Consider the following 23340-nt stretch of genomic DNA (forward strand, 5'->3'; position numbering starts at 1 on the left):
GCACGTATGTGTGACCACAGTGGTGACAGAGGGGTGACACCTTCATGGTGAATTTTAATGTGCCCATCTAGGTATTCAGAGAATGTTTCTTTTCTGGGAGGGGGTTTGGAATTTTAAACATCATCCACCTAACATGGCCAATTTTAAGATGGCGTGTTATTCTGTCTTGGAATTAATTTTAAAAGAAATTTTATACGGGTATAAAATGTCAAAGATTGGAAGGGACCTTAGAGTGCTGCTTTGTTAAACATTTTTGTTTCGTGATTTGGAGGGAGAAGAATGCATAAAATTGTTACTGTCTGGCGGACTGTTGCTTGCATTTATTTAGTTTATTTCAGATCTCTTAAACACATCCTATTCATGTGGTGGTGGTGGTGGTGGCGGTGAGGATGACGATGACGATGATGATGATGATGAAAGCATCATGCCTAGAACAGTGCACAGGGAACTCCCTTTTCTTGAATTTCTTTCTTGTTATTTCTAATTCAAAACCAGACATGCGTGTGCACACGGTGCTGAGCAGAGTTTCCTCAGGACCATGTTACACTGGAGTATTTTCAGCATGCAAAATTAGAGTTTTAATCTTGAAAGTAGAATCATTCCGAAAACAGATTTGCCCACAGCTGCTTTGGAATAACCATGGATTGAATTTTTTGAAGTACGTGGGAATATGGCATTTAAAAGCCAGTCTTCTACAACATGTGTAGAAGATTTAGTTGACATGGATCAAGATGGATGGCTGATGCTCCTGACGGAGCTGCCGAATTTCATAAGAGTTTGGGTGCATTTTCCCCCAAGCTGGGCAGAGACAAACACTGCCCTGAGTTTGGCCAAGTAGCCAGAAATAGTTTGGGGATTCATGGAGTTGTCTCCAAAATTCCAGGGTTGTTACATCATCTCAGTGGATCTGGTTTGTTTTCAGTTCTTTCTGAAACTGTGCCCTGCTGATGGGACAAATATTCAATAAATCACACCCACATGGAGACCGAACACTCAGGACAGTCCCAACCCCTCGGCAGGCATCAGGCTGTGCACTTTTACTCCGAAGTGTACCTTGATTCCCGTGAAAATGTGGCTCTGATTCTTAAGGATATGTGAAGCCTGAGAAGCAAACGGAGTGTGGGACATGGCTGGTTTGATGTTCTTCTGCCAGTGCTGCGGCTGTGGGTCTTACTGGAATCAGAGTTCTGCACATCCATCCACAAAGACCCTGGTTTGCTTTGTCTCCGCACATATGTGGGTAGCCAGTACAGACTTTCAACACGGTGAGAAAACATCACCTAGTAGATTGGAGGTTTCCATTTGTTTGTGTCTTCCGGAGCTTTCATTCTTTTTGCCCTTTGATCTGAGAATGCAGCTCTATCACTTACTTCATGTTTTCACAGCCAGCAAAAGAATGAAAACAAACCGCCCCTCTGTACTCGGCTGAGACTCCTTCCAAACTTTAGTAAATTGTACACAGTCATAGCAGTATTGCCATTGTGACTTACCAACATTGGCTCAACATGTATTTTGAGCATTTTTATTTTATTTTATTTTTGACAAAGGGTCTTGTTAGGTAGTCCAAACTAGCCTTAAACTCACTGTGTAGCTTAGGTTGGCCTTGAACTCAGAATCATGCTATATAGACTTTCCCAGTGCTGGGGTCACAGTTGTCCACCGTGATGACTGATTCAACATGTGCAGTGAGAGACAAAGACCTGCCTGGGATTGGCTGTATGATTGGCATAGCATTATAAGCCTCACTGCAGCTTGGTCTATTTTAGTGACCCCATCCTAACCAGGTATTATTGTCAAGAAGGGCCCTCGGCCGCTTCTCAGATGTAACATAGACATTCCTCTCTGCTTACATGCTTTCCACCTGTTCCCAGTCTTGCCTGTTAATGAATATTTATTTTTAAAAGTTATTCACTTTGAGTTGGAGGCAGGTCAGCCTGGCTCTGAACTCACTCTTTAGCTCAGGCTGAGCTTGAACTGATGGGATCCCCTTACTTCAGCGTCCTGAAGGCTGGGTTTTTTGGTGTTCACCGGCACACTGGGTGTAATGCATTGTTCTCGACTGCCATCCTTTTGGCGGGTCTGTGATCATAGATAGGGTCTGGAAGCCATCCTGGGAAGTGCTGTGGGTCTCTGGTGTTATTTGCTAAAACCTTGGGCTGCATGTGGCGTTGCATTCTCAAATGTCCCAGTCATTTCCCTTTTCCCTTTCTGCCTAGGATCCTATGTAAAAAACACTCACTAAATTTAATTTAAAGAAGAGTACTTACTGGTAATAAGAGTTCTAACCTCACTCTTTAGTGTTGTTTTTAGCCGACCCTCTTCCAGGAGGGTGAGAAAGCAGGGTTCCACCATCCTTAGTGGATTAGCTTTATTTCTAATTAGGTAATTTTGCTTAGTGTTGCACAGAAATCCTCTGCCACCTTGGTATCCCCCCCAATTCAGCCACATAGTGCCCTCACCTGCTCACAGCCCCACTTCACACCTGGGGGGAAGTGCAGTCCCTCCACATGATGCTTTCAGTCTGACATGTCCCTCAAAGGCTTACACTGTGAGCTCATGGTCTCCAGCTGGTGGTGCTGTTTGGGAAGGTTCTGGAACATGGAGAACTTGTCTTGCTTGGTTGAAGCAAGTCACAGGGGGCTCTTCTTGAAGGCTATATCCAGCCCTGCTTCCTGTGTGACTCCCTGCTTCCCGGACTCCCATAATATGAACAGCTGTGTACCGTCAGTTACTCCTGATGCCAAAACAGGGATGTTCACTGTATTTTCCCCTCCATGATAGAGAGAGACACCCTTCTCTACCCCAAAACTACAAACCAATCTTTCCTTGCTTAAGTCATTGCTGTTGGGTCTACACAGAGATGCTGGGGAACTAATGTAGTCCATAGGTAATGGAAGGTACTGTCAACATCCAAACTCGCCTTTCTATCCTGTGGTGTTCGGTATGTCTTTTTAAATATAATGCTGCTGAGTTTTTTTTTTTTTTTTAATTTTAATCTTTGTTACTGTACTAGAGAGTTGGCCCCGAGTTCCCAGGTGTGTTTGGTCTTGATGGTTTCATTCCCTGCATCTGGGTTGGAAGAGCTTCCTGCAAGGGGAGGAGTTGGTTCATGGGTCACAACCTAGTGCTGGCAGTGTATTCTAAGGCTAAGGGTGTGTGACGACTTCTTCTTCTTCTTCTTCTTCTTCTTCTTCTTCTTCTTCTTGTTCTTCTTGTTCTTCTTCTTCTTCCTCCTCCTCCTCCTCCTCCTCCGCCTCCGCCTCCGCCTCCTCCTCTTCTTCTTCTTCTTCTTTTTTTTTTTTTTTTTTTGGTTTTTCGAGACAGGGTTTCTCTGTGTAGTTTTGGTGCCTGTAATGGAGCTTGCTCTGTAGACCAGGCTGGCCTCGAACCCACAGAGATCCTCCTGCCTCTGCCTCCCATGTGCTGGGATTAAAGGGGTGCGCCACCACTGTCTGGCTTGGTGTGTGACTTCTTAAGGGATGAGATGCTGCTCATGTTCTGAGCCTCTCAATCCCCCTCATGCCTGTCCTAGCTTCGGCCCCTTCACTGGATTCAGAAGCCCATTCTATGTGCTTTCTACCTGGGTATTAGAAATGACATTTAAAGAGGCCAGGCATCTCCTAGCCTCTCCCCCCTCCTTCAGGAGCAGGGAGGGAGATGTGACAGAGGACTCTGGTCAAATTCGTCATTGTCAGAGCCCCAGAGCTGACTACAGCTGTGAGTACCCTAGGCATGATCTGAAGTGCAAGTCCAGGGCCGCGAGCTTCATGCCAGCCTGAGGATTTCCATCTGCTTTCTATTTTCCAGAGTCTGTTAAGTTAGTTGTTATTATCCCCACAGTGTTTGGGTTCATTAATTAGAAGGAAGGTATAGAGTTACCTACATATTCTGTGTTCAGGTTTTACTCAGTTGCTGGCACAAGCTTTCGGCAAAGATTGTATGGCACAAGTTTATGTTACATAATTTCTTACATAGTGGAAAATCACTGAAGTCATTGGAAGGTAACTAAGTACTTTAAAATACACTTAAAATTGGATTAAGTATTATTGAATTTATACCGATTTCAAATCTGATCAAATTTAGACTAAAAAAAAGTTTTAAGAATAATGTAGTGATATTCAAGTGTAACCTTAGCCCTTGGGAGGTAGAGACAGGAGGATTGGGAGTTCAAGGTCATCCTCAGATAGATACATAGCAAATACAAGGCTAGCCTGGGATAAATGAGACCCATCTCAAAAATGAAAAAGTTTGCCGTGTTGCTCATTTGACTAAGGATTAGGATCATAGGAGGTCACAGTATATGTACCTTTGCCTTAACATTACCTGTAGGAATTAAAATCTTTCAAAGCTTCTTAGACAAAAGATAATCTTTTGTTTAAGATAAAAGATTATTTATCTATGCAAAACTAGAGATTGAACTCACCTCCTATTTGCTAGACACTTCTACTGAGCTACATTCCTAGCCTCTGATGATTCCATTCTTAAACACTCGAATGAGATCAACATTTAAAGGAGTTTCAGATGCCTTCCAGTGACTGAGACAGGGACTGTATCAGACTGTGTCAGCCTTCCAGCCTCTCATTAGCAACCTGAAGCCACCTGTCAGCTCAATGTCCCTCACACACATCTCTATTTAAACACTGAAGGGCACCTTTCAGCTTGGACATGGAAATGACCTCTTGAAAAGTGAAGAACATGCACCAGAAATATCAAGTGCCTTGGCTAGGTGCCCAGTTATTGATTATTTTTTATTTTATTTTTTTAAATATTTATATTTGTTTTTTATTTTTTAAAGATTTATTTTTAATTTTATTTATGTGTGTGAGTGTAGGCCACATTTTGTGCAGGTACCAACCACAGAGGCCAGAAGAGGACATGGGATTCCTTGGAGCTGGAGAAACAGGTGGTTGTAAGTTACCTGACATGGGTGCTGGGAACTGAGCTCTGGTCCTCTGGAAGAGTAACAAGTGAGCCCTCTCTTGGTCTTCGGTGTTAGATCAAAGAGGTGTGTAGCTTGAGTTTTTCTGCCTTGCCCACAGTCAGGACAAATCTTTGTTACCCGCCAGTCCCACAGCCGCTCAGACCCAACCAAGTAAACACAGAGACTTATATTGCATATAAACTGTATGGCCGTGGCAGGCTTCTTGCTAACTGTTCTTATAGCTTAAATTAATCCATTTCTATAAGTCTATACCTTGCCACGTGGCTGGTGGGTTACCGGCATCTTCACATGCTGCTGGTCATGGCGGCGGCTGCAGTGTCTCTCTGCCTCAGCCTTCCACTTCCCAGAATTCTCCTCTCTCCTTGTCCCACCTACTTCCTGCCTAGCCACTGGCCAATCAGTGTTTTATTTGACATACAGACCATCCCACAGCAGAGGTGTGATGATGGCACAGGATGCTTCACAGGTTTCCTGTCTCTTTGGCCTTCTCTTTGGAAGGAAATGTAGGAACGACTCATTTTATTAAGCATATTGTACTTTCATATGGTTCACTGTAAAAACAGATACACTGTCATCAGGAAAAATATAGAGTATTTTTTTAAGCAATCTGATGGGAGTATGGAAAAAATAATTGAACTTTATGAATGTTTAGTTGCATATAGAAAACTCAAATTAAATGAGATTGTTACCCGCAGGTGCTCTTTTGGAGATGGGAACTTGTGAAATGCAGTTTTGGTGTACAGTGTTCAGAATGGTGCCTTCCACATCATCAGCCCTCAGGATTTGCTCAGTAAATTAAGGGAAAAAATTAAATTAAAAAGTTTTATTTGAAAGAATAGTTTCTTTCCTGCTAGCCACCAGCACCTGGTATAAACTGGTCTTTGCTATTTCTTTATTAAGTCCCACCTTTCCAAAAAATGCCATTATTTTATATTTATTTCATTTGTGCAGAGGCCTGATCTGGATTCAAGTATTGTCCCTTTGAGGCAGGGTCTCTCTCTGAACTGGGCACTATCTGTGTTGGCTAGACTGGCATGCCAATGAACGGTCAGGATCTATGGTTCTCCCTTACCACCACCACCAAGTGCTAGGATTACAGGCATACACAGCTATGCCTGGCTTTTCAAATTGTCATTTTAATAGAAAAGCATAGTGTGCTGGCTAGTTCTATGTCAACTTGATACAAGCTAGACTTATCTGAAAAAAGGGAACCTCAGCTGAGAAAATGTCTCTATAAAATCCAGCTGTAGAACACTTTATAAATTAGTGATTGATAAGGGAGGGCCCAGCCCACTGTGGTGGTGCCACCTCTGGGCTGATGGGCCTAGGTTTTGTAAGAAAACAGGCTGAGCAAGCCAGTAAGCAGCACTCGTCCATGGCCTCTGCATCAGCTCCTGCCTGCAGGTTCCTGCCCTCACTGCTTTTGTTGATGAGCTGTTACATGGAAGTGTGTTTCCTCCCCAAGTTGCTTTTGGTCGTAGTGTTTCATCCAGCAATAGTAACACGGACTAAGATGTAGATGAATTGCTAAACGATCGGTCTTATTAATAAAAAACTCAGAGCCAGAAATTGGGGTTAAAACCTGAGAGAGATCAGAGGAATAGGAACTGCCACAGCTAACCTTATCTCAACTCTGCAGCTTCCAAAGCGAGCTACTTCCCGTCTACCCACACCTATGTGCCTTTCTGTTCTGTTCTCTCATTTGCTCTCTTCACTCCAGCTACATCACTTCCTCTTCCTGCCCTGCTCTGTCACTTCTTGTCTGTCTATACAGACCTCCAGACCTCTATGGTTAGTGTTGGGATTAAAGGCGTATATCACCATGCCTGGCTCTGTTCCCAGTGTGGCCTTGAACTCAAAGAGATCCAGACAGATCCCTGCCTCCCAAGTGACAGGATTAAAGGCGTGTGCTACCATTGCCTGACTTCTATGTTAACATAGTGGCTGGCTTTTTCCTCTGATCCTCAGGTAAATTTTATTGGGAGACACAGTATATTGGGGGACACAATACATCACCACACTAAGATACACAGAGTACTTAGTCCGTAGTCACCATTTTACTAAATCTTCAGAGATTCATCTAGATCTGTGTGGAACCTTTCTAATGCTGATACTCTTTAATACAGTTCCTCATGTTGTGGTGAGCTCCCCCACCCCCCATCCCCACCACCATAAAATTATTTTTACTGCTATTTCATAACTATAATTTTGCTACTGTTATGAATCATAATGTAAATAACTGTGTTTTCCTAAGGTCTTAGGTGACCCTTGTGAAAGGGTCCTTTGACCCCCAAAGAGGTCAGGCCACAGGCTGAGAACTGCTGATTTAGATTCTTAGGTATGTCATCTTATTGTTTTCATTCCTGAGTGATAGTATATGACATAAATGTACACTTTTTGTATTTATTGCTACATTTACATTTATCATTTATTTTGTTCTTGTGCATGTATGTATGTGAGCACTTGTGCCATGGCATGCACAGCTTTGCAGAGTTGCTGCTGCTTTCCCACTGTGTGAATTGTAGGGATCTAAGTTGGTTTGTCAGAATTGTTGGCAAACACCTTTACCTGCTGAACCTTCTTGCCCGCCCTAATTCTTCAAAATACTTCTTCCAGATGATGGGCAGTTGAGTTGCGTTCAGTTTATGGTTGTTATGACCTGCAACCCACAGACAGGCTTTTGTGTGGACATGGATTTTTATTTCTTTCAGATGGGAGCTTGTGGTTCTTGGATTGTATAGTAAGCATGATTTATTTTATGAGAAAATGTCAAATTGCTCCCTGGAGTAGATAGATAAATTTGAATTTGGACCAGCAGTAGATGAGAGTTGCAGTTGTTCTTATGTCTTTGCCAGCACTTGATAGTGTCCGTCTTTTTAGTGTTAGCCATGCTGTAGTTTAGTGGGCATGCTGTAGTTTCTAGTTTGTGACTCATTTTCATTTTTCTAGTACCAAAGTCATTGGATGTTTTTTTCCCCTTCATGTATACAATGACCATCCTTAGCTTATTTTGTGAAGTATTGGTTCAGTATACTCTGTTGGTTTGCTTATTAATGCATAAGAATTCTTTATCAGCTGTGAGTTTTGTAAATATTCTTCCCTAAACTGTAATTTTGTCATACATTTCAGAAATTTTTCAGTTGGCTCTCTTAAGTGGTGTTCATCTCTCTGGTAAAATCTCTCTCTCTCCCATACACATGTTGTTGACATTTTGATAACATGTTCTATTTTTTTTTTTTTTAATAAACATCCTCTCATGGCATTTTGGGGTCTGTTTCCAACTGTGGTGTCTGTTGATGGTGGTTCCTACATTTTATGTCTTGTGTTTATTTATTTTTTTAAAGTAAATGTCAAGTATTGTTTGCTGAAGAACAGTGGGGGTTGTCTTATTTTAGTATTCTGTTATTGCAAAGAGACATCATGACCACAACAACTCTTATAAAAGATAGAAAGCATTTAATTGGGGCTGCTGGCTTAAGTTTCAGAGGTCTAGTCCATTACCAGCATGGTGGGAAGCATGGTAGCATGCAGGCAGACATGGTGCTGGAGAAGGAGCTGAGAGTTCTGCATTTGCATCCGCAGGCGGCAGGAGAGAGAGAGAGAGAGAGAGAGAGAGAGAGAGAGGGAGAGAGAGAGAGAGAGAGAGAGAGAGAGAGAGAGAGAGAGAGAGAGAGAGAGAGAGAGAACACGCCACAGGGCCTGGCTTGGGCTTTTGAAACCTCAAAGCCCGCACGCTTCTTCCAACAAGGCCCCATCCTCTAATTCTTCTCGAGGGGTACCACTCCCTGGTGACTAAGCATTTAAATAGATGAATTTATGGGGGTCATTCTTATTCAGATCACCACAGAGATCTAGGTTCATCAAATCAATTCTAGTTGAAAATCCCTAATCTGATAATCAAAAATTATAAATCCCACCAATCAATTTTTTTTAAATGACTGAATATTTTGCACTGCAGATTTTATGTTTTCTGATTTTATGTTTTATGTTTAGGGATGCTGTCATGACTAATCTCAGTTGGCAATCTGAGTCAGAAGTAAACTCTCTCACTTCCTTGAGTTGCTTTTCTTACGGTATTTTGTCATAGCAGCCAAAAAAGTAAGGCAGATGCTCTGCTAGGAAATATATACCAAACACACAGTTCTCATGGAGGACAGTCCACCTGTGCTCACAAATAGCTGCTTCCCTTTTCCTTCAGGTCCTTAAGGTGAGGAACTTGTCAGTATTGTTAGTGATGGAGGAGGCTTTGAAATGTGTTGCTATGGTTACTGTGATTATAGTACAAGCTTCATGTTTGACCGGCTACCGCCACCTTAAGATGAGTACGAGAAGGTTGATTTTTTGTTACTTTTTTTTGTGTGTGTGGTGTTTCTTATCACCCCCAGCCAGCAGGAGCCCCGCCCTTCATGGTGGGGAAAGAGTTGGGGTGGGGTTAGGTGTGCAAATCTTCCCTCTTAGGCTCCTGGGATTTAAGAAAGCAGCTTGGCTAATGGTTACCTCTCATAAATATTTTGAAAATCATTTGAAGCAAGAGGAACTTTGATAGTGTCTCATTTCCTCACAATGCTTCTTGTTAACAAATTTCGTGACTGTGAGCCTCGCCAGAAATGTAAAAACTTATGAAGTCATTCAGCAACACATGTCATTTTAAAATTTTGGCTAGAGAAAAGGAAGCCCATGATTTTTTGACCTGTGTTCCCTGCAACATAGAGGTGGGCGAGGGCACAGGCAGGGGTGGTCTGAGAGGGTCCCATGTGAAACCCGTGTTTCCAGCAGTAGGGTCAGTTGGATAGCCAGACAGAGCTGTACCTTAATGTACTTAGTAAGATTAAAAAATAGAAATACTGTTGGAAAGAGCGGCAGTGGTAACAGGGGATGGAGTGAGCTGGCACCAGCATTTGCCTCAGAAATATCTGTGACAACCTGGTGCTGAGAGCCTGGGTTTGAAGAGACTATGTTTGGAAAATACCATTCAGCTCACAAGAACATGGAAGGAAGAAAGGACAGACTTCTGCTTTAGGGATGCTGGGGCAGCGAGTGGCCAGCTTTGGCTTGGGAGGCAGTGGTGGAGTTCCAGAGAAGAAATGAAACCCTCTCCCCCTCTGAATTCTTGACTCCAGGTCTGCAGCCACGCACTCACTGCTGGTGACAGAATTCACAAACGACACAGTTGATTTAAGGAGTCCTGGGTGAAGGCTGTGCTCTGGGCAGGTCATGGCGTTAGCACTAACGCAGAGCAAACCTCGGTGCAGGCTTTACAGACAAAAGTAAATGTAAATGTGAGTTCCCCATCACATGGCAGAAGAGAGGATGGGAAAGGCGTGATTCTGGGGCAGATGGCTAGCGTGCAGGAAGTCTTGTCTTTTCCTTCCTTCCTTCCTTCCTTCCTTCCTTCCTTCCTTCCTTCCTTCCTTCCTTCCTTCCTTCCTTCCTTTCTTTCTTCTTTTTAGATGTATATGGTGACTGTTTCTCAGGGCACCTGTAGGACCAGGCTGGGCTAAAGGAAGCAGAATTGAGATATGTCAGATAAACAAGTATGGCTGTCTCCAGGGAGAGAAGGAGAACAGGCCTTTACAGCCAGACAGGCCAACTCTGCCTGTTTTTATTAGACTAAATCCATCTGGTCTAGGGTTAGTTCTTCAGAGTGGATTTTTTTTACTCCTTCCATTTTTTTAAATCTCTTCTATTATTTATTTTATTTTTGAAAGTATAATGACATCATTTCCCCCTTCACTTCCCTCCTTCCAAACCTTTCCATAAATGCCTCTTTCATCTCTTTCAGATTCATGGCCTCTTTTTTTTTTTTAAGTAATTGTTGTTATATGTGTGTGTATGTATGTGTGTATACATATGTATACACATACATATATATATTCCTAACACATACATATATATACATATACATAACACACACACACATGTATTCCTAAATATAGCCTGCTCAGTCTGTATGATGTTACTCATATGTGTAGGTTTTCAGGGCTGACCATTTGGTATTGGATAAACAAACAGTTGGTGCTCTTCCCTGGGGAAGACTGTTTCTCTCTCTCAGCATTACCTACTTGCCTGTAGTTCTCGGTCTAGGGATGAGGCCTCTTGGTCTTTCTCTCATCCATGTCCGTGGGTGCCCTTGCTCAGCTCACATTTGGGCAGTCATGTTGGCGAGACTATGGGTCTAGCTCCTGGCATTACTCGGAGACACAATTTCACGGCAATTTCACTCCCTGATCCTCTGGCCCTTCGGGTCTTTCTGCCCCGTCTTACAAAGTAGTTTTGCCTTCAGTGTTTAGGATTTTTCAAAAATGAGATGCATTATTGAGTATAAAAACAACTTTCAAGTTGGTTCTCTCTCCCCCTCTCCATCTTCATCTCCCTCTCTCCCTCCCTTCTTCCCTTCTCCACCTTTTTTAAAGCAAAGCAGCAGGTTGAAATGTTGATAGGCTGACTACTGTTACTACACCTGGAAGGTCAGATTTGCCTTTGAGTGTTAGTTGAGTCCTTCTAATTTAGCCTCTGAGGAGATGGAGTGACAGGGAGATGGACTTATAGGCAAAGCCAAGCCTGAGGAACATTCCTGACCCATAGTTCCATGCCCTTTCTTTTCCCAAGGGTTAGGTGGGGCCCCAGCCTGCCTCAGAAGGTCTTACCATTGGAGTGGAGGTCAGTTTATGTGCCTAGTAGCCTATGGGGTGCTGTGTGTGTGTGTGTGTGTGTGTGTGTGTGTGTGTCTGTGCACGCGCATACCACATGCGCAGTAATGTATCCCAGCTTAGTGTAAATGACCTTTTGTAGAGGACAATATGTTAAACATTGCCAGCAAACAGTTTATACAGAGTCAAGCATTTTATGATCTTCCACTTCTTAAGGAAACATACAAGTGTTCAAGTGTTCAGATTAGATGTAAAAAAAAAAAGTTCTTCTGGAAGATTCCCTCAGTCTTTTTAGTTTGGAAGAGAAGGCGGTTTCACCTCACTGCAGGAGCTCTGATGGACACTGGTGTGAGGGACCAGGCGCACAGACTTACATAATAGGGAATTTTCAAGCTTGCCTTCTCTCTGTAGTGTAGTGAGTCCTCTCCTGGGACCTTTGAGTATCACTGAATGAGCCTAGGAAGTTGACGTAAAAGTGACTTTCCACTCAAGTTTCTTTTTCCCCCAGACAAATTCAGTGTTTTGAATGTGACCTTGAGGTTTTCCATGGATGAAAAGAGCCTTGAAATTCAGTGGTCACAGTGAGCTTCCCTACATCATTTCTATTTTATGGAAAGTGCATTTCATGGAAGACCTTGGTGCAGATGCAGCTGAATAGGAAGTCTCCTATTTGGGAAAACTTGGCTTTATTGATGTTACTGTTTCCCGAGCTCAGTTACCATTCTTATTCACACACATGGCTTGTGTTGGGCTGTTTAGTACATAGGAAGTTATGAAAGGATGTGCCTTGTTCAATATGCTTACAGGTCAGACTGAAGAAGAATCCAGAAACTCAAGATGAACCTTACCATGAGTTCACTTAACCCCACCAACAGGAGGGCTCTAAGATAAGATGATGCCTGGGTGTTGATGTGAACAGTTACTAAGATTCATTTTAGAATTTCATAAGTTTTAAAATAAAGTAATAAAATCTGTAAAAAGCCATATGTTATTGAGGGAGTGGTTAATGGTTTGTATAATAAGGAAAACACTTCAGAGTGGTCATGAGCTTGCTTCTGTACTAACAACGTGATCACATTTCTGGAAGTGTGACAGACAGAATGATGCATATGAATAAGTAGGTAATTGTTAGTGTTACTAAATGAAAAGAGCTAAAAATTAGTATATACGGAAGCACTTGCCACACTTAAAGGCCCTCCAACAATTGGTTGAATGAGATGCATTTCAGTTTGCAGTGAGTTTTAGAACTTCAGCTTGTCAGTTTTAATTGGCAGAATGTTTTGGCTTTATTCTCTGAAGATTAATGTTTAGTAAAACTTGCTGAAGCCTCTCATAATTTGTCACTGCTGGTGTTTGTAGAGGAGAGGGTCTGGGGGGGTTGTTTAATTAAAAACTTCTGTGCGTGATAGTAGAAATGAAAGCTGTATACAGCATTTCTAGGGAAATACATAAAAATGTATCAAATGGCACATGGTACGTGCTACAGTCAGTTATATACTGCTTAAATGTCAGAGAGTCTCCATAGCATTAAACACAGCAAACAGAATCCCATTTTATATATAAAAATTTCCTTTCATAAAAGTTTTATTTATTTCGTGTGTGCGGTTGCTTTGCCTGTGACTGTGTCTGGGCACCATGTGTGTATGGTGCCCGAGGAGGCCAAAAACTGCCAGTGCCCTTAACCACTGAGCCATCTCTTCAGTCCCAGCCCCAGCAGCTTTTGGAGAGAACCTGGGTTCAGTTCCCAGCACCCGCTTGGTGCCTCACAACTGCCTGTAACTTTAGGCCCTGAGGTTCAATACCCTCTTCTGGCCTCCAGACTCCAAGCCAGGCAGGAAGAACCACACGATCTTGATTGTGACTGGACTTGACCTCAGACTCTGCCCCTTAAACTGAATTCTGATTTCTTCAACTGCAGATAGGTTTCAGAAGTCATATATATCTATACAGTTATTATATGAAGCAGAATCAAGAAGGGTGTGTGAAAACTGGGAATGTGAGAGGCAACAATGGTATGAAGAACCAGATGGATGTCTTGGTTTAAGATGAAGCCCACAGGACCCTCTAATGTCCCAGCAAAATAAACATTTTTAGCTTCCAGACACCCCTCCTGTGAGAGTTTACTGCGTTCTCCTCTTCTTTTGCTTGGCTTCCTTCATGGAGTGACGTGAGTGAAACTACCTCTCAGTCACTTCCTACGTGTAACAACTAGGGGGACAGTCTCCTTCAGGAGGGCAGACTGCTTCTCTAGTAATAGGAGGGGAGGGCCGTGGCACACATGGTCTTTCCAAGAAGCAGGCTAGAGGGGGCGCCCAGCTGGTAGCCACTGGGTGAGTGTTGAATGGATTGGAGTAGAGGTTTCCTGTTAGGGAGTCCAGTGTTCTTTGCCCTCCCCGAGAATACACATCCCAAGTAAAGCTGGTGTAAACTTAACTTGCCTTGAGTTGATCTCAGGTGCTGATTACTCATCTGTGGACTTTCAACTTTTCGCCTGGGTGGGAGGCTCTGGTGAAATAAACAAGTTGGTAGACTGACTGTTCTTGGTTTGGCATGGGATGCCTTCACCTGTAACGTATTATCCTGTAATTGCTGCAAACTTGCAAAATGGGAAGTTTCGTGAGCCCTCCTCCCTCGTGGCATACAAATTGAAATTTGCTGGAGATGGGGGAAATCTACAATGATCATTGCAGACTTTAACTGGAATGGCTTTTTTTTTTTTTTTTAATCAGACACTTGAAGAACTTGATAAGATTATGCTTGCTTGTTTTGTTCTAACGTTAGCACTTTATTTTAGGGTGGTAAAATTACTTAAACAGCTTGTTGTAAATCTCTGAAAGTAAAAAAATAATAATTGATGGAAATTTCCAAACAGTTAAAAAATTTTCAACATAAACATTACCACCTCTTCCTGCCTAAATCTCCACTCACTTCCTCATAAACTTCAGCCACAACAGAGACATGTAATTTCCTATTTATTAAGGATTCTTATAGTGTAGAAAAGTGAGACACTAGTCTCAGCAGATGGAACATAACTCCTTGTTTATAAAGATTTAAACAGGAGCATGTGTTTTTATCTGCACCCCATGCCTATTACCTGGGCTCACACCCATGGCTGGCTAGGTCATAGGACTTAGGGAGGAACTTAGCGCTCTTATTCTGCTAAATGGACATAGTATCAAACTGCCCCCTAAGTTCTTAAGTCCATCTCTCAGCCCTCATCAGAGGACCAGTTTATGTTTTATTTTTATTTTTTGCAGTGAATAGTGATTGATGAAGAGACCTAAACTGTTTAAGCTTGAAGAGAGCAAGAGGCAGTGGAGTGCACAGCTCTAAATGGGATATCTATATCACCTACCCTTCCCCCAGTCTCAGCAATCATTGCGGAAGAGGGGACAGAAAGATTGTAAGAGGCGGAAGTCGTGGGACTGCAGATGGGGAAGGGTGACTCAGTTTTCTTCAAGCATACAGCCCCTGAAGGGCTGCTCAGGCTCCTATAGATGGTCCTACATGTACACACAGGCAACCCTAAGAGGACATAAAGAGAACACATGGATTTGGGAAGAGGGAAGTGATGAGGGTGTAGAGGAGGAATTGGAGGGTTATATGTATGTAGGAAATTCTCAGTCAATAAAGAAGTGAAAATGTACATAGGCATTAGGAAGTTAAGGTGAGTAGTTTTGTACATACTTAGCATGCCCTCTCCATATTTTAATTCATATGGTGAAAATTGATATTCTTAGGAATAATTTTTCTTGCTATAAATATTTGCTATCCACCAAACCTAATAGTAGTATAATAATTGAATTGTGACTCAATTATTTATATTCTATAAGTGATGAACATAGTAAGCCTAACAGAAACTTATAAGTTATTTATTCAGATGTGCTGTGGATATCGCTCTGTATAAATGCTGATTGGCCAGTAGCCAGGCAGGAAGTATAGGCGGGACAAGCAGAGAAGAGAATTCTGGGAAGTGGAAGGCTGAGTCAGAGAGATGCTGCCAGCCACCGCCATGAAAAGCAAGATGAAAGGTACTGGTAAGCCACGAGCTATGTGGCAACTTATAGATTAATAGAAATGGGTTAATTTAAGATAGAAGAACTAGATAACAAGGAGCCTGCCACGGCCATACAGTTTGTAAGTCTCTGTGTGTTTACTTGGTTGGGTCTGAGCGGCTGTGGGACTGGCGGGTGAGGGATTTGTCCTGACCGTGGACCAGGCAGGACCAGGAAAACTCTAGCTACATAGATGGTTATGTTGGAATTCGGAGTGTCAGTCTTTTGACATAGCAGAGGACACCACTTGTGGATGCGTGGGGTCACATCTACAGCCATCCTGTCATGCATGTGGCCCACCAGAAACAAGTTGAACATAGCTGCCTTAGATGGCCTTTTCAAAATCTCCTCTGTTGTCATAACATGGAGGATTTCTACATGTTATAAGGGAGCTGAATTAAGTCAGAATGAGTCTTTGAAAACTTCATGGTGTGCTGGCCATGATGTTGCATACCTATAATCCCAGGAACCCCAAATTTGAGGGGCTGAGGCAGGAGAATCAAGAACTTGAAGCCAGCCTGGGCTAAAAAGCAAAACTTGGTCTCAAAAAATAATTGAAGGCATGATTTAATAGTCACCAAAATTTATTCACAATGTGGTGTTTATTCTTTGAGTTTTAGGAAGATGGAAATAAGCGATATTAGTATTTTAAGAACCCAGATCTCGGTGCTAGGGAGACGGCTCAGTTGGTAACGCGCTTGCTGCACAGGTGTGAGCACCTGAGTTGGACACTTAGCACTCCCGTGGAAAGCTGGGCGTAGTGGCATGCATCTGTGGCCTCAGTGCTGGGGGCCGGGGTGTAGAAGCGAATCCTGGGACCTTCGTGGCCAGAAATTCTTCATAAATTGGTGAGTTCTAGGCGCAGGGAGAGACTGTCTCAAAAATAAGGCGGAGGGCCAGCAAGATGGCTCTGCAGGCAGAGGTGCTTGTCACCAAGTCTGATGATGACCTGAGCGCACTTGATGGAAGGAGAGATGCACTTGATTGAACGGGAGATGCGACTCCTGAAAGTTGTCGTCCGACCTCCGGACACTCACCGTGATGGGTGTATTACCCTCCACTACCTGTGCACACAAAATAGGTAAATGAAAAATAAAAGGTGGGGATTGATAGAAGACAGAATCAGATGTTGACCTCTGACCTCCATACACACACACACACACACACACACACACACACACACACACACACACGCACACACGCACACACATGCACACATAATCTATCTTGAACTCACTTTCAGATTTGTTTTTCTTTTCTTTTTTTCAAGTCTTTTTCTCCTCCAAGGTTTTGTGGCTTGGCATACCTTTGCATCTGTAGCTTAGCTGACACAATGGTATTTATAGTTTTATTTCCATAAGGAAGCAAGAGGCGTTTTAGGCTGTTTCCCAACTTTGAGGTCACACAGCCGAGGACACCAGCATCCTTCTGGGAGAGAGATGGTCAGAATTAGCCACTTAATCCAATTAGTCCTTGGATGGAAACTGAACATTTTGGCGGAGTATTGACTTACATTCGAACTGAGGCTCCCAGCAGGTTTCTGGGAAATGACTTCCTGGTCAAGTTTGTAATAACTAAATGACTTCGGGAAACACATGAGACCCTCTTGAAGAGAAGTCAGTGTCTCCACCCACTATAAAGCCACAAAATACTTTTTCTATCCCTGTAATTAAAAAAAAATGCTTCTTTTATGTTTATAGAAGGTGAATTGGAGTCAGCAGTGTGTTCTTTGGGCTTTGGTTGTGTGGTACATAGAAACAGGCACAGCGAAAGTCTCTCTCTCTCTCTCTCTCTCTCTCTCTCTCTCTCTCTCTCTCTCTCACACACACACACACACACACACACACACACACACACACACACACACACACACCAGAAAACAAAACAACCTAGAATCATTTTTCTAGAAGTCACTTCAGATGTTTTCTTTTTCCTCCTGAGACTGAGATGGTCATGTTCTTTGCCGGGGGTGGGGCTTGTAGCGTCTTCCCTCCCCATCGTCTTCCTGAGGTCATCTTTTCCAGTCCTCCTTTGCTCCACTTAGGACACCTTTTTGCGTAGCTTGCTGCATGCACATCCTTGGGGCTGCTTTGTGTGCTGGCATCAGCCTCATCTCTGTGGCACTTCTTCTGTGAATCTTCTGCTGGGCTTCCTGAATCCCTTTCCCCCTCCCCCTGGCTTTCCTGCTGCCAGCTCTCCTGAGATACCTTTAGAGCATGCCCTGCCATCCCTGAAGAGACTGGCTTGAGTTATCAGCTTAACCGATAAGCTCTTAGGGGAAGCTTCTAACTCCCCAGAAGTGGACTAAGTTGCTCTGTCCCGCTTAGCTTCTTACCTGGGGGTCAATCATCATTAGCAAATGATAGCCAGTCACAGGAGTCTCATGGTCTTGGTCTGCGTCTTTAAGTCTGTTTGGGGACTTAGCTCTATATGTGGATGGTAGGAGATCTGTCTCCTTCCTGGTGGCACACACTTAGACCCAGGGCCTCTCACCTGTGCTGGATGATGCTCTTCCCTGTGTCATTTTGACCTCCCCTTGTGCATTCCCCCTATGTGAGGGACTGCTTCTGCCCCCTTTCTGATAACGCTCAGCATCAGGAAGCATTTCCCGGGTCAGGATTCCATCTATCTCTTCAAGTCCTTGTGACCACTCTAGAAGTAGATTTAACAAATAATTTTCCAGAGACAGAAAAGGAGACAGAGAGGTGACACCCGACCCCAGGTGGATAACTAGATTAGGACGTTATCACAGTCATTTGCCCAGACATAGCCGGTACTTGCTGTGTGCAGAGCCGTGGGCACACGTTTTATTTTTCAAACTGAACTAGTAAATCCAGAAGGCCAGAGGATGTTGGCTTGACACAAGGATAAGAAAGGATGCGAGTCTAGCAAGGAGTAGGGATGATTCCAGCTGGGTGATGTAAGGATGGGGGCAATGGTACCTTGAGCAGGTGAGAACTGAAGGCTGAGTATGAGAGGGAGCTTGGACATGAACAGTTTGGAAGAGAGACCACTGGCAGGTCCTGAAGTGGGGATATCTACTGGGCAGCTGAAGAAGATAGTATTTTTTATTTAATATTTGTTCATTTATTTTTGAAAAGATTTGTTGTGACTATATTTAGGAATATATATATGTCTCCATATATGGGATGTAACAACAATGTAAAAAGAGATCGTAAATTTGAAAGAGAGCAAGGAGGCATGTAGGGGAGAGTGTGGAGGGAAGAAAGGGAGGGGGAATGATAGAAAATAAAAGGAATTTTTTTTTTAAAGAGACAGAAAGATTTGGCTTTTCTGCTATGTGTATGTATGTGCACATGTGTGTGCATCGCCCACAGAGGTTACCAATGGTTGTGAGCCGCCATGTGGTTGCTGGGAACAGAACTCAGGCCCTCTGTAAGAGCCGCGAATGCTCTTCACCACTGAGCCACCCTCCCTTTTTAAATTTCACGTTTTACTATTCCTGTAGAGTTGGGCTCAGGTGTCACACCCGCTCTGTAATCACAGCCCTTGGGAGGCTGAAGCAGGAAGACCAGAGATTTGAGGTCAACATAGGTGAAACCCTGTCTCAAAACAACAGAGAACTCTTTCGTGTGTGTGTGTGTGTGTGTGTGTGTGTGTGTGTGTGTGTGTGTGTATCAACAAAATAATGACATCATAGAGTTAACAAACAGAATTCATGCTGATGACAGCTTAATTAGCAAAGAGGAGCAGGCAAAGACCAGGTCTCAGCATGAGGGCAAGAGGCTCACCTTCCTTCTGAGTCAGATCAGTATGTAGACCAAGCAAAGGCCGTGGTGGGTCTTGCTTTTTGTTTTCTTGCTCTTAAATAGAAATATTTTCCCAAGAAAAACAGCAGTGTAGACACTGGGCCAGGCCACCAGTGAGCACTACAAACAAGTCAGCCGCAACATACAAGTGACGTTTGACCTCAGCATCAGGGCCACAGTGGGGCTCTGGAGCAGCTGAGGGTCCACAGGCCCAGTCCGCAGCGGGCAGCTGTGCTCCGTGCCAGCCGAGTGCTGCCATGAATTCCTTGTGCGGGATCCACTAGCTTTTCCAGAAAATTAGAGACTTGAATTGCTAGGCCAGATTCTTGGACCTTCAAATGTTGGCCCAACTCCTGACACCCCTGACAATGGATGGACAGAATGCGCCATTAGGCTGCCAGCCTGAGACATCTGCTGCCAGCTGGTTGATGCCTAGATGAAGGAGACTCGGTGATGGATGATGTGTGTTAACCATTTGGTCTCATGTCTAGTACACAGGCCCAAGGAGGAAATATTTCTGTTAATTGTGCTCTTCATGGATTCAGTTGTCTTCACCAATTGAGTTGATTTATTTAGTCAATGCTAATGCTAAGTTCACAATAGAAAATAAGGTCTGTCATGGTGGCACAGGCCTTTAATCCCAACACATAGGAGGCAGAAGCAGGCAGATCTCTGAGGCTAGCCAGGTCTCCAGAGAGAGTTTCAGGAGTACACAGAGAAACCCAGTCTCGAAAAACCAAAATTAAAAACAAAACAAAACCAAAAAAACTCCCCGGCTTGTCTTGAGTAATGACTGATGGTTGCTACTAGAAGTTGTTTGTTCCTGGGTTGGGTGCATTCATGTTACAGAGTGAGCAGTTCTGTGGAACCGAGGAAGGAGGGACGCTTTGCCTTGGAGACTCTGATTCCTTTTGGATTTGATGTCTACTTTATTGGGGCTGTTGGGTCTTCATTTCTCTGGCGGCCTGCCTAGTCATGGCCTGCCTCGCTTCCGATGCCTGCTCTTCGTCTCCCCCTCACTCCTGATGCTCTAGGCTCCTCTTGGTTCCATTCTTCCTGCTGGCATTATCTGCTTGGATGGGTGGGAAGAACTGTAGTGTAAACACCATCTTGGCCCACGGGAAGGAAGCTGGGAAATACAGCTTTAGGAAGGGGTACTGTGTTTAGAAACGTTTCATCAGTATTAATGAAATACAAATGTGTCCGGAGTGAGACGTTTCATTTGGGGGTGGTGGTGGTGGGAAATCTTCATTTAATATGGTTGAACTCATAGTTTTGTATTACAAGCATCATGTCTGGTGTATTAACGATGGTCTTGGGTGATTTTTATTCAGTATAAGCGTCTCTGATGGTCCTGGCAACAAGCTGGGTTAATTACTTGTCCCTGTACTTTTAGGTCTTGTTTCTGTTAAAACTCTGGAATCGGGGAGAGAACAACACAGACTTGGATACTTTCAATAGATTAAGGGCTTAGAAAAACACATCTCCTTTTCTCCCTCAAGCTTAAAAAAAAAAAAAGTTTGCATTGTTTGAAGCTGAGATCATTTTGTGGTATCAACACAAAGCTAGAAACATGAAAATACGATTATTTTTTTTAATGTGTGAAAAAAATCTTATCTGTAAATACAAGTTCTTAATTGAGTCAATATTTTTTCTCTTAATTGCTGACTCAGATCATGGAAGAGACACACACGCAGATTGCATGGCCGTCCAAACTGAAGATCGGAGCCAAATCCAAGAAAGGTAATTTGGGAGGAGGCGTGAGGACGTTTGAAAAGCGAGATGTTGGAGTTGCTGCCCGGTATTGCTGGGGACATAAGCCTTTGCTCTGTCCACTTTTGCCCTTCAGGACTTGTCAGATAGCCATATTTGGGGAGGGTTTTCGTAATCAACATAAACAGGCAGCTTTGCAACATCGGAAAATTGTCTAAATAGCAGTATTTGAATAAAAAATATTTCCATAAAAGATCTTACCCTGTAGCCTGTGATCTCAAGAATGTCTGTCAGATCAGTAACTACGAGGAATGGCGGTCCCACGCGGGATCGTTGCCTGTGTTTCCATTGTCTAGACTTTACAGTTATTTTGTTGTCCCTGCCTAGACTTAAGAGCTTTCTTTCCATGTGAATGAACCCTAGACTTCCTTTCTCGAAGGAGTCTTCTCCATCTACCTGACAGTATTAGACCCACTGCATTTTAGATGGAACTTTTCTCTGCCTTATGCCATAGGAGAGCCGCCCCGAGATGGGAGGAGACCACATACCTAACTTTTTCTTTTCTAGAAATCTATGGTATTCTCAAATGTGACTTTCCAGTATGCATTTTTAAGAATATCTTTCTTTCGCAAATAGACTCTTGTTTCAACAATTCTGCTGTGTATATTTAATGAAGAATATAAATGTCTGTAGCTATTAGGAGTTAATACAAATGCCATCCAACATACAGCATTCCTCCAAGCTGAGCCCCGTGGTGTGGTCGGCCTTTCTCTTGAGTTTCTTTTTTGCCCCATCTCCCGTGACTTTATCGTTAACCAGGATTTTAACACTGTACCGGGTCTCAATTTAAGTTTAGATTTCCTTCTTTCAATCTCATTTTGTATTTTTCGTCTTATGGAATATAAATATTATTACAGAGCCTGCGCGTGCGTGTGTATGCGTGTGTGTGTGTATGTGTGTGTGTGTGTGTGTGTCTGTCTGTCTGTCTGTGTCTGTATATACTTGTAACAAAACATGGCATGCCTATAGAAATTTCCATCTTGTTACCTTTTTACGTATCTCATAGTGACAAGGAATTGGGACTGTTCATGTTCAAGAGTCATAATCATGCCGGCTGAGTCTCCATGTGTAGTTCCAAGTCTGTGTAAGCCTTGTATGTCCTTGATGCTAAAGAAGATGCTCCTAATTAATTGAGTTCTCTTGTTATGGGTGGGGCTGTTTGGTTCCCCCTACACAAGGTGGATCATCTATCTGTTGATTTGACTGTTACAAAAAAAAAAAAAAAACCATCCCCAGTGTTCCATTTGGGTAAAGTGAAATTTGAGCATACCCTGGGGCCTCGTTTCCTATTGTCAAATATTTTTACTTAAGAAATGAAATTAACTTCATTTCTGGCTTAATAAGAATGAAATTTAACCAGTCTCCAAAGAAAACCCCAAGGAAACAGGAATGTGAGGACAGTTTGGGATGATTTTGTGTGGCTTGTTCATGTATCCATGGTGAGATTTACCCTCCATTTTGTAGTGGGTAGCCATTGAAATTATTAAGGCCACTCCACGTAGTAAAAAGGAAGATTTATTTAGTGGGTGACTTACAAATGAAGGGATAGGTAGATTTCGGGGGTCTGGGGAAGGTGTATCGCAGTCCAGCGGTGTTCTCTGGAGCTCTGCTCAGTCAACCTCCACCGTCTAGGGTCCAGGAACAGAGAGAGTGCTCCCCATCCAGGTCTCGGGTCTCCAGATGTCTCCCTTGGTCCCGCCTCGTAGGCGTGACAGTTGCCAGAGTCTCAATGGGGGTTGGAACTTCCAGATCCAAGCTGGAATGGCTACCTACTACACCATTTTCATGATAGACAATTGACTTTTTTTTTTTTTTTAAATGTTTAATATGTGGTTTTGACTTTAGAGTTAGGAAGTGTGGGGATATAGGATCATGTCTTGCTTTTGGAATGGCTTCCACATCTGACACACTCGTCTCTCCGAGGTGCTCAGCTGTACTCCACATCCTGACGATGTAGTAGGCTCCAGAGATACGACTCTTTCAACAGTGGGTTCGAGAGCATGGGGGTCAGTGTTCACCTGGTTGAAGTTAACTTCTGGAATTGTGCCTGAGAAGTGGCCCCTGGAGGCTCAGGTCTAACACACTTCATTGTGCTTTTTGTTATTTATGAAGTGCTCTGATTGTACACAGTGAGAAGAATGTGCCAGAAA

The 23340-nt window shown here is 43.2% G+C and overlaps 1 protein-coding gene across 3 annotated transcripts in view; it reads left to right on the forward strand.

Annotated features, from left to right (window-relative positions):
- Positions 1–23340, forward strand: part of Bicc1 (BicC family RNA binding protein 1) — a 240317-nt gene that overhangs the window by 113940 nt on the left and 103037 nt on the right. For all 3 annotated transcript variants that reach the window (XM_028877260.2, XM_028877261.2, XM_028877262.1), the window contains exon 3: positions 21091–21160. In XM_028877260.2, the coding sequence (XP_028733093.1) occupies positions 21091–21160 (70 nt within the window). The remainder of the gene's footprint in view (positions 1–21090; positions 21161–23340) is intronic.

Source organism: Peromyscus leucopus, chromosome 16_21 (assembly GCF_004664715.2).
Source record: "Peromyscus leucopus breed LL Stock chromosome 16_21, UCI_PerLeu_2.1, whole genome shotgun sequence".
Classification (NCBI taxonomy): domain Eukaryota; kingdom Metazoa; phylum Chordata; class Mammalia; order Rodentia; family Cricetidae; genus Peromyscus; species Peromyscus leucopus.